Here is a 14,432-nt window from a genome sequence, read left to right as displayed (position 1 = left end):
AGGCTGTGCTCAATGCTTTGGGGGGTGGATGGGTGCAGATGCACCCGGTGAGGAGGTGACATTTAAGCTCACCCTTATTTATTTATTGTTTTGGCCGCGCCGTGCTGCCTGTGGGATCTTAGTTCCCCAACCAGGAATTGAACCCACGCCTCCTACAACGGAAGTACAGAGTCTTCACCACCGGACCAACCGGAAGTCCCTCAGCTCGCGCTTAGAGGAAGTGTTGAGGGAGCCGGAAAAGGGAGCAGCATCCGCGGGCCTGGATTTGAGAAGGCACGCGGCCCGGAGGGCACTGCGTGTGTGTCTGCATGCACCCCCCTGAGCCTGGGTGTGGGGTCGTGGGTGCTGAGAGGTGGGAGATGAGGCTCCAGAGAGACTGTGGTCGGTCAGGTGCAGCCCTGGAGTAGAACTCACCCCTGCTGCTCATGGATCACGAGGCAAGTTCTCCCTTCCTCCAGATCACCAGGATGCCCGGGATAGAACCATTTCATTAACCCGCTGTTCATCACTTCTTGCTCTTTCTGGATGCTGGGGGAGGAGTATGGGAAGTGGGGAGGCAGGCGCTCTGGGAAGGGGTCATGAATGTGGACTAGGCCAGCTTATAATGCTTTAACTTTTTTTTTTTTTTTTTGCGGTACGCGGGCCTCTCACTGTTGTGGCCTCTCCCGTTGCGGAGCAGAGGCTCCAGACGCGCAGGCTCAGCGGCCATGGCTCACGGGCCCAGCCGCTCTGCGGCATGTGGGATCTTCCCAGACCGGGGCACGAACCCGTGTCCCCTGCATCGGCAGGCGGACTCTCAACCACTGCGCCACCAGGGAAGCCCATAATACTTTAACTTTTTAAAAATTCAGAAAAATCAATGCCCGAGAATCGGTTCATCTATATAGTTCAGGGACAATGATTTTTAACTTTACAGGCAATTGTCATTGAGTGTTTGCCTAAAGACAGTGTAAAAATACTGTATATTAACAAGTCAATCAATGCAGAGTGGGTGGAAAAGTCTCCCCCACGTCCTTTGCTTTTCTGCATTGCATTGAGTGGGAAGTATGCTAAAAAATGCAGATTGCTGACAGTTTTTTCCTTGGTCAGTTAAAACTATTTGGAGTCTTCTATGTGCCAAATACTCTTAGGCTCTACTCAGAACAGACAAATCAGTTTACACCTTACATCTTTAGATATTTATGAGTGGTAATGTCAGTTATCTTGGACTAGGAACCTCATATGAATGGGTATAGAAACAAGGCTGATACAAATAAGATGGACATAAAAGCTCCTGGGAGCAAAATATTCAAGGGCAAACTGATAACTAACAAGGTATAGTTAAAGCTGTTATGAGCAAGCAGTTCAGGAGCAGGAAGACAGAACAAGAATATAAACAAATAATGGAATTAGAGGTTATTTTGTTTTACATTCATTTGACTCATTATTTGTTTGCCAGGTAGTATTTTCCTTATGATTTAATAGGACACGCGTCCCCCTGCTGCCCTCTCCCCCGCCACTGCTAGTTGGAACCTACAGTGGGTTTTCTCGGGTAGGAGGGTGCATTCTATGCTTTCTCAGACTTGTGACTTTGACCCTTTTAGGGTGACACCAATACTTGCTGACTTCAACTCACTTGGCTCTTAGCACATCACGTAGTTGGAGAGGGAAGTGCTCCCTTTTTATTTTTAAGATGCACAGCTAATTGGAACTGGAATGAAATAACCAGCCGGGAAGCTTGCTGCAGGCCTCACAGCCCCTTTCTGGGACTTCAGAATTTACAGGAATAGGAATGAAAGGGTGCATTTTACACCTTCTGGAAGACAAATAACCATCCAAAGTGGCCAGATGCAGAAAGACTTTGAAACATGGGCCCATAGTAGCCTCAGGATTATTTTGCATTTATCTGGCTAATCTTTGCTGATCAGGTGTGAGCCAATTAGATTCTTTGTTTTTCTTTTTCATGGTTGCCTGAAGGCCTAGATTATGTAGGGATTCTATCTATTGTTTGATCTCAAGCAGAGAAGCCCAAAGCTGTGGGCCAGCCCAGATGTTTGTCATTGTACCTGTCTGGGCAGCTTTCCAAAGAGATGACCTTTGGTAGATTGCTCGGGATCAACTGGTCCAGCTTTTTCCTTCTACAGGGATTCTGAAGTAAGAGCATCAGAGCAGGACTTGGACAGAGGCAAGGGGTCCCAGCCGGCTCAGTTGCTAGCCCAAGAAGAGAGGCCTTAAAAGCTGCTGTAAGTGTGATAGGATCTCTGGCTGGGGAGTCAAGTCTCTCCGTGTTTTAAACTCAGATTCTTGGAGGTTCTCTCCATGACTCAGGATCCCTTGCTTTTCAGGATATAAGCTCGCCTTTTTTTCATTCCTCCTGCTTCTCCAGTTTATCTCCCGGCTTCCGGCCTCATTATGTGAAGTATGGGCCCGCCTATAGCAATGCAAATCCTTTGGGCCCTTAGGGCGCTGCAATCCCAACAGTTTCTCCTCAACAAAACTGCAGGCAGCAGCGAAATGCACTCTCTCCATCATACCCCGAAATGGGTGTAGGTGAGCGTGACTGTTAAAGAGGAGACCCGGGCCCTAGATTGGGCCTTTTTCGGTCTCAACAGGCGGCTGCTGCTTCCTCCGCTGCCCCTAAGTTCCTTGCGACCCCAAGGCACAAAAGGACGTTTCAGGGCGGGGTTTCCATCCCCAGCAGCGGGCTACAGTCTTCCCCGGCTGCCTTCCTTCCCTACTCAGAGCAGTGAGGGCTTCGGACTTTCCTTTCCAGCTAGCTGCCAGGCCACTGATGCCCGAAGCCCGGCCTCCGGCTCCACTTCCTGTTTGCTGCCTCACCTCGGGCCCGCGCTCCTCTACCCCGGGGGAGCCCAGCCCGGCGCCGGCCGCCCGCAGGCCCGCGGCCAGCTGCCCCTCTCCGGGGCTGGGCGTGGCCGGCGCGGCCGGCGCGGCGCCGCGCGGAGACTCCCCGCCCCGCTCCCCTTCCCTCCGCTCGCGGCCATCTGAATTCCCCCTTCGACTCCTGGGCGGAGGCCGAGCGAGCCTTCGCGAAAGGCGACGGCGGCGGGAGGAGTACTTGGGCGCCCCTCCCGGGCGGCGCGGCGCCGGCCGGCCGTGCAGTCGCGCGCTCGCCGCCAGCAAAGCTATTGGCTCGGCGCAGTCACCCCACGCGGGCTGCAGCGGCGGCCTCCGCGGATTGGCGCGCGGGCGAGCATCCACCGGGGCGCGCGCGAGCGGGTGCGTGCTGCCTAGGCCGCACCGAAGCCCGCCGCCCGGGCCGCACCGAAGCCCACCGTCGCGGGGCGCGGTTCTCCCTGCCCATAATGACCACCCCTCCGCTGTCCCTGCGATGCTGATGCTGCATTTGGGGCCGCTGCCAGCCCGGGTGGCCGATGCACCAGTGCAAAGAAAGGGCGCGAAAGGCGCGCTCCCCGCTCGGGCGCACGCACCGACCGCCGCCCTCGGCCGCACACTGCAGCAATTCGCGCTCTCGCGCCGCACCCCTCCCCGCCTGCGCTCATTTGCATATCCCACGATTGTGGCCAATCAGGACTCGTCTATCTCGAAGCGGACGGGTTTGGCCTGAGAGGAAAGGGAGTGGCTGGCGGCGCATGCGCCGCGGTGGCCGACTTGAACCGAGGCTTTTATTGCTGTAGTTTATTTCCACCCCCTTCCCTACTGCTCTGTCTCTCTCTCTTTCTGTCTCTCTGTCTCTCTCTCCCTCTCTCTCTTTCTTTTTTTCCACCCTAGCTGAGGCAGTGTTGGAGGAGAGGAAGAAAGGGAGACAGAGGATTGCATTTATCCCTTAACATTCCTGAAAATTTCTATCAGCAAGACCAGCTAAGCGGCTGCACATTTTTCAATCCTGCAAAAAATACCAAGTCTCTTTCCGGGCAATTTTTGTTTTAAAGCTGTCCTCTTGAAATTAATTTTTTCCCAGGAGAGAGATGTCTTATCAGGGGAAGAAAAATATTCCACGCATCACGGTGAGTTTGGTACTTGTGAAATCTGCGATCGGCCAGCAACCTTTTGTGGCACAGAACATATAAGGAATTTTTTTTAAAGGAGGGGGAGGAAGAGAGACCCAACTTTTTTTTTTTTTCCTTTTTTCCCCTTGTTGCTAAAGAAGGCGATCGTGATGGGAGACGCAATCCTATAGAATTGTAAGCCATATAGTTTCTAAGGCATTAAAATAGGAGCGTGAGTGCATTAAGGTCGTTTTAGGTAGCGCGCCAGATCCGCTGTATCCTTTTATTGTCAGAGCGAGATGCTGTAGTGCTGGCCTGCGGGGTGTAAGCAAATGGATGCCAGATTGAATATGCATGGTTGAAGCTCGGATATTGTTCTCCCGGCTGCGTGCTGCGATGCTGGACTCCAGGAGCTGGACTCCAGGAGCTGGATGGGGAGATGGGGAAATGGATTCTCCCTGTATCTCCCGCCACCCACCATAAAGGGCTTTCTGGAGCCTTCCTCCGGTTCCTCAGAAAAAGGAGCGGGCTTTAGCTCGGAGGCGTAATGACAGCAGAGGGATGCTGAAAAGGGCTGGGTGTACCGGGATCCTGTGGAAACGGGAAGGAAAAACAGGGACGCGGTGATGAGCAGAGGAGGGGGGGAGGTAGGCGTGGGCTTTTTGTTGACCGGGTCCAGTTTTTGGTGGCCCTCTCGGCTTCCTCGCCCAGTGGTTTGGGGCTGGGACCCTGGCGGCTCTGGGCTCGCTTTCTTGTGTCTTTCTGCCCCTTCTGCAGCCGGGGAGGCGTCCGTGTTGGCGCATACAAAGCGGGCTGGGAGGGTGGGCGTTGGGGAAAGCGGGCTGGGAGGGTGGGCGTTGGGGACAGCGCCGAGCCGGGCTCTGGGAGGTAATGGCGCTGCGCGACGCGCGGAGCAGATGGCCCGGCCTCGGTCAGACAATGATCGCAGAGGCCGGAGATGCCGGCGCAGCTCTGGGGCCTGGGGTTGTTAGTTTGTAAATCACGAGAAGCTCCAAGCGATGACTTTGCGATGCTTCGGCGATGAACACAGGTTCTTGTTCCCGCCGCTCCCCCGCCCCCATCTTCTCCCCATCTTTTCCCGGAAAAGTCTCGCCAGTCCTATTTCTCTACATCCCCGAATGAAATCCCGGGGAGGGAGGAACGCGAGGGAAATTCATTGTTATGTAATGATGTGCAATCGCAATGGGCCAGCTGATTGCTGGGTAGAACCCAGGGCTGAGGCGGTGACCGAAAGAATTTTTGAAAAGTCCAGATGTGTTTAGGGCTGGGTTTGAGGGAGTGCTTTCGCTCTGGTTTCCTCCTTAGCCACGGGTACCCCGACTTCCACTGGATGTACAAGGGCACACCCATCCGCAGGAGAGAGATGTGGGAGCACATGCACAGGGGAAGGGGCGTGTGCTCGGGAGGATTTATAGGATGAGCTCTTCTACAGCGGGGGGTGGGTACTAGCTTTTTCTTGAGGGCCAAGGACCCGAGATCCCAAAGGGCAGAGCGCCGGGGGACCCAGCGTTATGTGTTCCTTGCACTGCAGGAAGGAATCTGGGGGGTGGGGTGGAGAGCAGATTTGCTGCAAGCCACAAGTACTCTGCTGTCTTCGTGAATGAAAAAGGCAGTTTCGTTTTGACAGTGTGGGGAGAAAATAATTCAAAAAGCAAACAATCAACAAGACTGATTTTTTAGAAGAGCGCCCCCTCTGCCCTTTAACAAAATCTGGTGGCATTATCGTAGGACCTATAGCATGGTTTCCTTTCCTCCGTCAGCACGGCCAGCCTGTTATGTAAGATGCCACTCGAGTGAGCGGGGCTGTGATGTTTCATTTTTTTTCTCAACAAGATGTTGGCTCGGGGATTCGCATGATGGCTGGAACAGGTACTGCAGTGACTAAGGGGAACAGGTGGTGAAGGGCAGGGCTTCTCTTTGCCTCCCAGGCGATGTTTATCCCATCAGAGCTGGATTCTGCGGAAAAGGGGGAGATCATTGTAGACAGATAAGTGCACTGGATCAGGTGACCTTGGGCCAGTGGCTTAACATCTCTGAGCCTCAGTTTCTTTATGTGTCCTTGAGACAAGAATCTAGCTCCCATCACCTCACAGATTTGATTTGAGGCTTGGGTGACATGGTTTACAGGACAGGATTTTGTAAAGGTCTTAACCTTTGCCTTATATAAATGCAGGAATCGTTGCTGACTATTTATTCCCATTTGACTTTCCAAACCCTACAGCAGGATGAAGGTCCCTACAGTGTAACAATTAAAATAATCTTAGTGTTTCTCATGATGTTAGAAAAACAATAAATACTTTCTAAACCCAGGGGTGTGTGCATTTCTGTGTAGAAGTATCTTTTTTTCTAGGTCTCTAGTAGCTTATATATACTTTTAAAAAGTTGCTGTAATTTCTTCTTGGTAGGTGCTAAATATAAAGCACTTGCTGAGAATATTATTCTTAACTGAATTTTGAGTTAACCATTGTCAAAATGAACGCCGTTCTTTGAAGTGGCATAGCATTCCATCAACAGCACTTGGGATAGAGATGAATCATAATGTAACATTTCTGTTACATTCTTGGCTCTTATATGCTGCTTGTCATATATTTTTTGTACCAATTAAAGTATCAGTATTGTGTACAGTCAATAATAGTGTTAGATTTTAGAACTTGCCATCTCACCTACTTTATTCTAAAACTTTACCTTTTTCTTAACAGCTTAATAGTTAAAATGGTGCACGTTCGAAGTGGTTTTTTCCCCCTCTTTGCTACAATTGTGATTTACCTCGAGGATAAATGCAAATATAAAGAACATACTGAATTGAAACATTGCTATGGATGAACAAAGTGTGTTTGTGTATAGTATCCCATGACAACAGACTTTTGGTTAAATTTTCCCGACACAAATCTCAACAAGAATCGACTTCCGCTACATGTGGGTGTATTATTTTTTTCAAATGAAGTTTAGCCTAAAGCCATTTAAAGTGATTGCCTTCTTTATCTGAAATCTTTTTACTGATCTTTAAAGGAAGATTGTTAGGCTGTTTTTTTCATTCTTTTTCTTTTGTGCTTGTAGGTCTAATGGAAATAGATGGTTGTTGTCTCTGTTGTGTTTTTTTTCTTTTTCTTTTGCTTTTTTTTCTCTAGGATAAGCTTTGAGCTTTGCCAGTATGTTCTGACTCATCAAGTGATGAGTAGATTGCCAAATACAGATTCACCTTTGTCACTGAGTCTTTCCAAAATGGGCTCATTTTGAGCATCACTTTTGAGCAGTGAAAATGTGGTCTTAGCTCATTTATCTTACTACCAACTGTTTCTCATGGATCAGTTATGAATTGTGACCTTACTACTTCTTTGTTTCAGAGTGATCGTCTTCTGATCAAAGGAGGTAAAATCGTTAATGACGACCAGTCATTCTATGCAGACATATACATGGAAGATGGGTTGATCAAGTAAGTGTAACTCAATATTGCCACAAATTTGGGTACCTTGCAGTGTTCCTAAGCATTAGCTACAATTCACACCCGTAGTATCAAGCTGTAGTGATTTAGAGACTAACTCAGTATCTGTTTAAGCCTAGTTTGATTGGTGGTAATTAGTGAGTTTGAAAACTCAGATTTAGGGAATTCAAAACCACAATTAAATGCACACCCATTTCCTTACGTGTTATGTAATTGACTATTTTTAACCGAGGTGACACATCTTCTTGTTGCCACATACTCAGGTTATGATCCATTGACTATATTAAAGGTTTTACTAGAATGTACTTGTGTGGGGTGGATAGGACAATCAAAGGACACAAACGTGAAGTACAGCCTCTTCTATCATGATAGCACATCTGCCTTCTTAATCAAGAATCCAAGTTGTTGCGGGCAATGGACACCAAATTAATTACTACGTCACAGAGACAAATTACTGCCTCATTCCGAGGGAATTTTAGGTTTCATGTTTTAAGTGGCAACTAACACAAATGGGACTGCCCTTGTGTTTATTGTGTATTGTGTTTCAAAGGAGAAAACAACAAAGCAGTTACTGAATTAGGGTATTTTTGGGTCCTAGAGGGTTAAGTGAGCTGAGAACGTCTCAATATCCTCGTGCCCTTCCGACTGGGACAGCTCAGAGGGCTCTGAAGAAATAGCACATCTGTTTAAAGACAAACACTGCTGCAAATGACATCTTTTAAATAAGCAGCATTTATCAAGGGCAAGCAGCAAACCAGTCCAGAGGAGTGGAAAATTGTAGTGGACGTGTCTGTTGCCTGGAAACTCACACCCTGATTTACGATCCTAAAAGAGGTTTTAACATTTCCACATTTAATGTTTTCTCCATGTGTGTTTGCTTGTGACAGTCTCAGCTCCAGGCTCTGAAATACCATGACTTTCATGTTCCATTTTCCCCCAAGTGGAAAGCAGCATGATCTGGTCTGTAAGACTCTGGCCTAGAAGTGAACAAGCCTGTGTGATATTTTGAGTCATCACTAATTTGTTTTAGAACTTTACCAACTCCCCCTTGATTACTTTTTCCTTTTCCAAAAGCTAGCATAAAGAGGTAGCAGAGATATTTTTTAAAAATTAGAAATGAATCCTTGTTACCCAACTTAATGAATATTAATTTTGCCGCCTTTGTTATCTGAGTTGCTGATCACATGCTTCCGAATTTTTAAATAGTTGCAATCATAGTGTTTACTTCTTATTATTATCTTTGCTTTGTTTTGTTCTATTCCCTACCCTTCTACTCCTCATTTCTCTTAGTTGGAAAGGATGTGGTGAAAATAAATGTTTGTAAAGTGCAACCAGGTCTGGAGAAAATTGTTACAGGATAATTAACTCAACTGAGTGTGTTGTAAGGAAAGTATAGTGATATTTTATGTAAATATCTCAGGGCTTTGTTATCATTTGATCATATGGGTTTTCTGGTAACTAAGCCTCTTTGATTGGCCTCTGATGCCTTATTTAGATTTTGTTTTCTAGTATGCTCTGCATTGCCTCTTGAGGGTAGGGAGTGAGGGGTGCACAGATTATGAATGATAACAATAATCTGAAGAGTCTTTAGAACATAGGGAAGGGTTGTTTATGGCGTGGTGAAAATGTCTGTCAGATCCCGTTTGATTTAGGACATTTCTTTACAATCATTGTCACCTACCCTGTTTATTTAGGCAAATAGGAGAAAACCTGATTGTGCCAGGAGGGGTGAAGACCATTGAAGCCCATTCCAGAATGGTGATCCCTGGAGGGATCGATGTCCATACCCGCTTCCAGATGCCTGATCAGGGGATGACCTCTGCTGATGACTTCTTTCAAGGCACCAAGGCAGCCCTGGCTGGGGGAACCACCATGATCAGTAAGACAGCTTACAAAGAATAATCTCAGGGCTTGGGAACCATTATCGTTTGAAAATGAGTCTGTGTTGTTTGAGTCTTTCCTTCTAAAGGTTGCGGAACTAAGCAGTGGACGGATCTACCACGTAAGGGGGTGAGGGTGGGCCAGCCTTAGTCTCATTTTCTGTCCAGCCCCGAGGTTCTCCAGTTGAACTTGAGAATACGCTTCTAGAGAATTTTTGTAGGATGAAAGAGTGGCTTCTTGCTTTCTCTGCTTGAGAACTTCTGTCTTCCTTAACCTGAAAAATGTGATTTGATTGTGGTCACTTTGAAAACACAGCATTTGGAGTAATCTTCAAAGCTATGAGTCTTGAGCCTTTGCTCCTAACTATTTGATTTTGACTTTTAAAGAATTCCTGAGTGTGTATCTTCTTGGAATGAGGCCGGGGTACAGCAAATGAACTGTTGAACCAGGAACGTCAGTTCCACTGATAGAAAAATCAAGTGGAGGGATTACTTCCTGGCTTGGGTTTGACATAAATGGAATTGGGCAGTCCTGCTTGCAGAAGCACCCACACATATCAGTTGTTTAGATATGAAAATTGCTGCTGTGAACAGCTGGGTGCCCTGTAAGCATCGCTCAGTTGGATTTATGCTTTTCATTCAGTTAAATCTAAAGTATATTTCCTAACAAATGTGAAGGGTTTGCTTGTGAATGGTAGGTTTCCAGCATGCCTGTTGATTGTCCCTTTGGCAGATATCATTTTGAGTTTGAGGAGGTAGGCAAGTTGCACAGTGGCCCACCAGACACACTTTTTTTTTTAATTTTTATTTTTTTATTGAAGTGTAGTCGATTTACAATGTGGTGTTAGTTTCAGGTGTACAGCAAAGTGATTCAGTTATATATCTCTATGTATCTATTCTTTTTCATATCCTTTTCCATTATGGTTTATTACAGGATATCGAATATAGTTACCTGTGCTCTACAGTAGGACCTTGTTGTTTATCTATTTTATATATAGTAGTGTGTATCTGTTAATCCCAAACTGCTAATTTATCCCTTCTCCCTTTTCCCTTTTGGTAACCATAAGTTTGTTTCTATGTCTGTGGGTCTGTTTCTGTTTTGCAAATAAGTTTATCTGTATCATTTTTTTGGTTCCACATATAAGTAATGTCATATGATATTTATCTTTCTCTGTCCGACTTCACTTAGCACGATAATCTCTAGGTCCATCCATGTTGCTGCCATTGGCACTGTTTCATTTTTTTTTAAAGATTTTATCCAGGAGTGAAAGGCAATATACAGTCTGTCTTAAAAGCTTATAGTTCAGTTCAGAAGAGGGTCCAAGTGGAAAGAACTTAGCTCTTTCTGCTTTAGAAAAAAACCTATCTTGCTGGTTACTTTTCAGAATGATGCTCTCTTTACGTGTAACTTTAGGGTCTGTTTCTAAGCTTCCTCTTGTCTGCCCTACCACCCAGAAGAACGCTGCTATCCCATTCTAGTTCGAGCTCTTCGACTTTTTAAATCACACACTCACCTCCTTGTGTCCTTTCTGGTCTTCGGGGTGTCATCACTGATCAGAAAGAGCATCCAAGTTTAAGCCTTCCTGTTGCCACCTCTTTCTTTCCGCATGTATTACCTTCTAACCTAGAGGGTGCTGTTCTTGGTGGTGGCGGTGTTGGCATCTGCACACCCCTTGGGACTCTGGCCTAGTGTTGGCGCCTGCTGTTTTGTCAGTGGCATCTGTCAGGACTCACTGGCACCAGTGGGCATTTCCGCCCCTCCTCCAGGGCCAGCCGTGGAGCCACACTGGAGCTTGCAGAAGCACAGATGGCCTGGGTGTCAGCCTAGAGGACCAAGCCAAGGTTATAATCTGCCTCAGTTTGGAGTCCCTGTGGGGGTCCTGTAGGCCTGTGCCTTGGTCGCAGAGTGTTAATAGGTCACAAATCATATTTCCTAAGGGAGCGATCAGTGACATCTATCATTGGGCTGAGGGGCAGCCCTCCGAGGTGGAAATACCCCCAACCAGGGCACTAACTTGCTGTGTGACCTTGGACGAGTCATCTCGCTTTTATGGGCTGCTCATCTGCACAGTGAAGGATTTGCACTAGATGACCCTGGGTGCCCTTTCCAGTGCCCACGTTTGGCAATTCACTGAGCTCAGAGACAGAGTTTGCCTCCAATCTGATGCACTTCGCGCCACGATGCATCAAAGCCCTGCTTTCTCTCCTACTTACTTGAAAGACCCCATCCTGCATTCTCGAATGTGCGTTTTCGCTCCTCAACGCCTGACCGGTTCTTTGGCCCCTTTCCTGCTTCTTGTCCCTTTCTGCCTTCCCTCCCGCCACCACCGTCACACGTGGGCGCATCCCTTCCTGCTGACACCCTGACCTTCCCTTTGGCCTTCTTTCTCAGCGGTTGTGGGCATCTTTCCCTTCCTGCCAGGTGGGTTCCTTGTGTGCAGGGACCAGGGATGTCTCCACAAGTCCTGTACCTGTACCGAGGGCCCAGAATAGGCAGCGGATGACCTTATGGCAGCTCGGAACGAAGGAGGAGGGAGAAATCAGACTGCCTGCCCCTCTCACTTGAGCAGAATGCAAGCGTATTTAATTAATTAATTAATTTATTTATTTATTTTTTGCGGTATGTGGGCCTCTCACTGTTGTGGCCTCTCCCGTTGCAGAGCACAGGCTCCGGACGAGAATGCAAGCGTATTTTAATGCAGGGGTGGTGACGCAGTCAAAGAGGAGGGCGATTTAAGGAGATCTCAAAGGACGAAAGTAATCAGAGGTAGTGGCGATGTGGTCACACCCCAAACTCCACTGCTTGTGTATCCTGAGAAAAATACCTACTCCTGCAAATGCCCACCTGTGGCTACTGACCTCTATAGAATTCCCACTGCCTGCCCTTCCCTCGGGAGATAACGTGGCAGTAATACAGATGAGGAAATCAGGCTGCTTCTTCCTGCTTGCCAATAATGCGTTCTGCATCGCTTTAACTGAGTCCGCGGCTGCAGCCCGCTTCTTAGTGGGAGCCGTGCAAAGAGGCATAGCTAGCTTAGCGGGTCGGGACCTGCGACCTGCTCCTTCGGTGAGATGGTAGCTTCTTTAATGAGTATTGAGGCCAGAACTAAGTATTTCGGGCACGTTGAAGGGATTCAAGTGAGAACGTACAGAAACAAAAGCCACTGAAGGAAATTGGCACCATACCACCTGCAGCCCCTCCCTCCCAGCTTTCTGAGTTGCTCCAAGCCGTGTCACCTGGTGTGTCTTCACCTGCTGCTTGCTGTGTGTTTCCCAGGTCTCGGGACCTGGAGGCTCCGTTTCGGTCTGAAATGGCACAGCCTGTGGTGGAACATGCAGCTGAATATTCCCAGTTTGGGAACGGAGGTGACACGTCAGCAGCAGAAAATAATATTATTGCCATCAGACAGAGCCTCCCATTGAGAAACGTACAACGCTATCTTTGTAAGGGGCCGTCCGTGTGGGGCAGAGGGAATGTCCTTTGCCCTTCCCATCCAGTGATGCATGGGCAGAGGCTCTAGACATGCTCCCTGTAGGTGGCATTCAGACCAGCTGAGGGGTCACGGAAGCGGCAGGGGTGCTGCTTGGAGAAAGCGCTGCTGGCGTCCCCGGGGACTTTATGATCATCAGAGTTGTTGAGACCCCAGCGTCTCCAGGAAGCAGGCGGGAACAGTTAGTTCCATTTTAGAGAGGGGAAGCCAGAGGGCAGGGCACTCACCCCGCGCATCAGCGCAGGCGGCCGTTGTGGAGCGCACACCTGCGACTGTGACTCCACCACCACCTGCCAGCAGTGTGACCTTTGTTTTAAGCCTCGGTCGCCTCACCTGCAAAATGGGGGAAGTTGTTACAGAGATCGACAGCGGAGGCATCAGAATAGTACCTGGCCCGCAGTTATCACTCAGCCGTGGTGGTTATTATTGTTCCATCTCACACCAGCTACCAGCAACCGCTGGTAGAGGCCCCCTCTGGATCTCAACTCTCTCAACGGAGGCAGAGAAAAGAGGCTCCAGCTGTAGGCCCCCTCTGGATCTCAACTCTCTCAACGGAGGCAGAGAAAAGAGGCTCCAGCTGTAGGGTCTGACCCGAACATTTGCTGGGAGCAGGGGTCCTGCAAGCATGGTCAGCAGACTGGGTACCCTGGTGTTACTTGGGGTAACGCCTCCTAAAACATTCAGCTTCCTGGGCCCACCCAACCCCTTGAAGTGGAGAGTCTGCTGATGGGACCTGTGAATCTGTACTTGAATCTGGTGATTGTCAAGTGCACCTGGGGAGCTGTTGGAAAGTCTGGGTCTCGGGGGTCCGTGCCAGATCTACAGACTCTAGATCGCTAAGGATCGGAAGCCACTGCTCAGCGAAGACAGCCTGAATGTTCCTGCTAACCTGAACTCAGGGCTTTCCCTAGGGGTGTGGAGCCCCCGGCACAACACACCCAAGGGGGCTTCTTCCCCGCCCTGAAGCTGCTGTACAGCAGAGACCAGGACGGGACCTGAGCACAGACAAGGAGAGGACAGCCAGATGCCTCGGGGCTGGAAGGGGCTGTCTCTCCTGAACTCTGGGCTTGTCACTTACCTGCTGGATGTGGCTCCCAGAGGTACCCCGATTCCCGCACCCAGCCACCCCCAGTCAGACTCACCCTCGTCTTTCCATCTCCTGCTGCTACCCCAGCGCCCAACCCTGGAGAGGGCTGCCCTCAGGGTCAGGCTGACTCAAACCCACGGCCACCTTGTGCCGAATCAAGTTAATTCTGTCTCTGTATTATCTCTTGGCGTGTTATCTCTTCCTTTGCCAATCCAGACCTTTGTCGTCTCTACTGGATTTTGGCCCCAGCTTCTGAGAGTCTCACTGCCCTGATCCCTACCTCTGCAGCCCATACATCACCTTGCAGCCTGGGCTCTTCTTGTGGACCGATCATGCTACCTCCATTCTCAGCGACCCCCTCTGGCTCTGAGAATGCAGCCCAAGTGGCAGAACCCAATCCTGCTCTCCCAGCCGAGACTCACATTGTCAGTTACCCCAGCCAGGGATGCCCTTCCCTTCTTTCCTCTGCCTCTGGAAATCTTCGTTACCCTTCAAGGGCTAGCTTAGGTGTTACCTCCCTCCCGAAGCCCCCATGCAGCCCCCTCTGCCGTAATCTACCACTTA

The 14,432-nt window shown here is 48.9% G+C and overlaps 1 protein-coding gene across 3 annotated transcripts in view; it reads left to right on the top strand.

Annotated features, from left to right (window-relative positions):
- DPYSL2 (dihydropyrimidinase like 2) overlaps positions 1-14,432 on the top strand; it is a 115,907-nt gene that overhangs the window by 38,384 nt on the left and 63,091 nt on the right. Inside the window, exons 1-4 of one of the 3 annotated variants that reach the window (XM_073805823.1) lie at positions 3,622-3,965; positions 6,668-6,884; positions 7,313-7,401; positions 9,105-9,289. In XM_073805823.1, coding sequence (XP_073661924.1) covers positions 6,819-6,884; positions 7,313-7,401; positions 9,105-9,289 — 340 coding nt within the window. In that variant the 5' untranslated portion in view covers positions 3,622-3,965; positions 6,668-6,818. Of the gene's footprint in view, positions 1-3,621; positions 3,966-6,667; positions 6,885-7,312; positions 7,402-9,104; positions 9,290-14,432 lie in introns of those variants that run through there. The other 2 variants (XM_033857624.2, XM_073805822.1) reach the window with 2 other exon arrangements.

The sequence above is a fragment of the Tursiops truncatus genome, chromosome 6, assembly GCF_011762595.2.
Source record: "Tursiops truncatus isolate mTurTru1 chromosome 6, mTurTru1.mat.Y, whole genome shotgun sequence".
Taxonomy (NCBI): domain Eukaryota; kingdom Metazoa; phylum Chordata; class Mammalia; order Artiodactyla; family Delphinidae; genus Tursiops; species Tursiops truncatus.
This window is presented reverse-complemented; position numbering and strand designations above follow the sequence as displayed.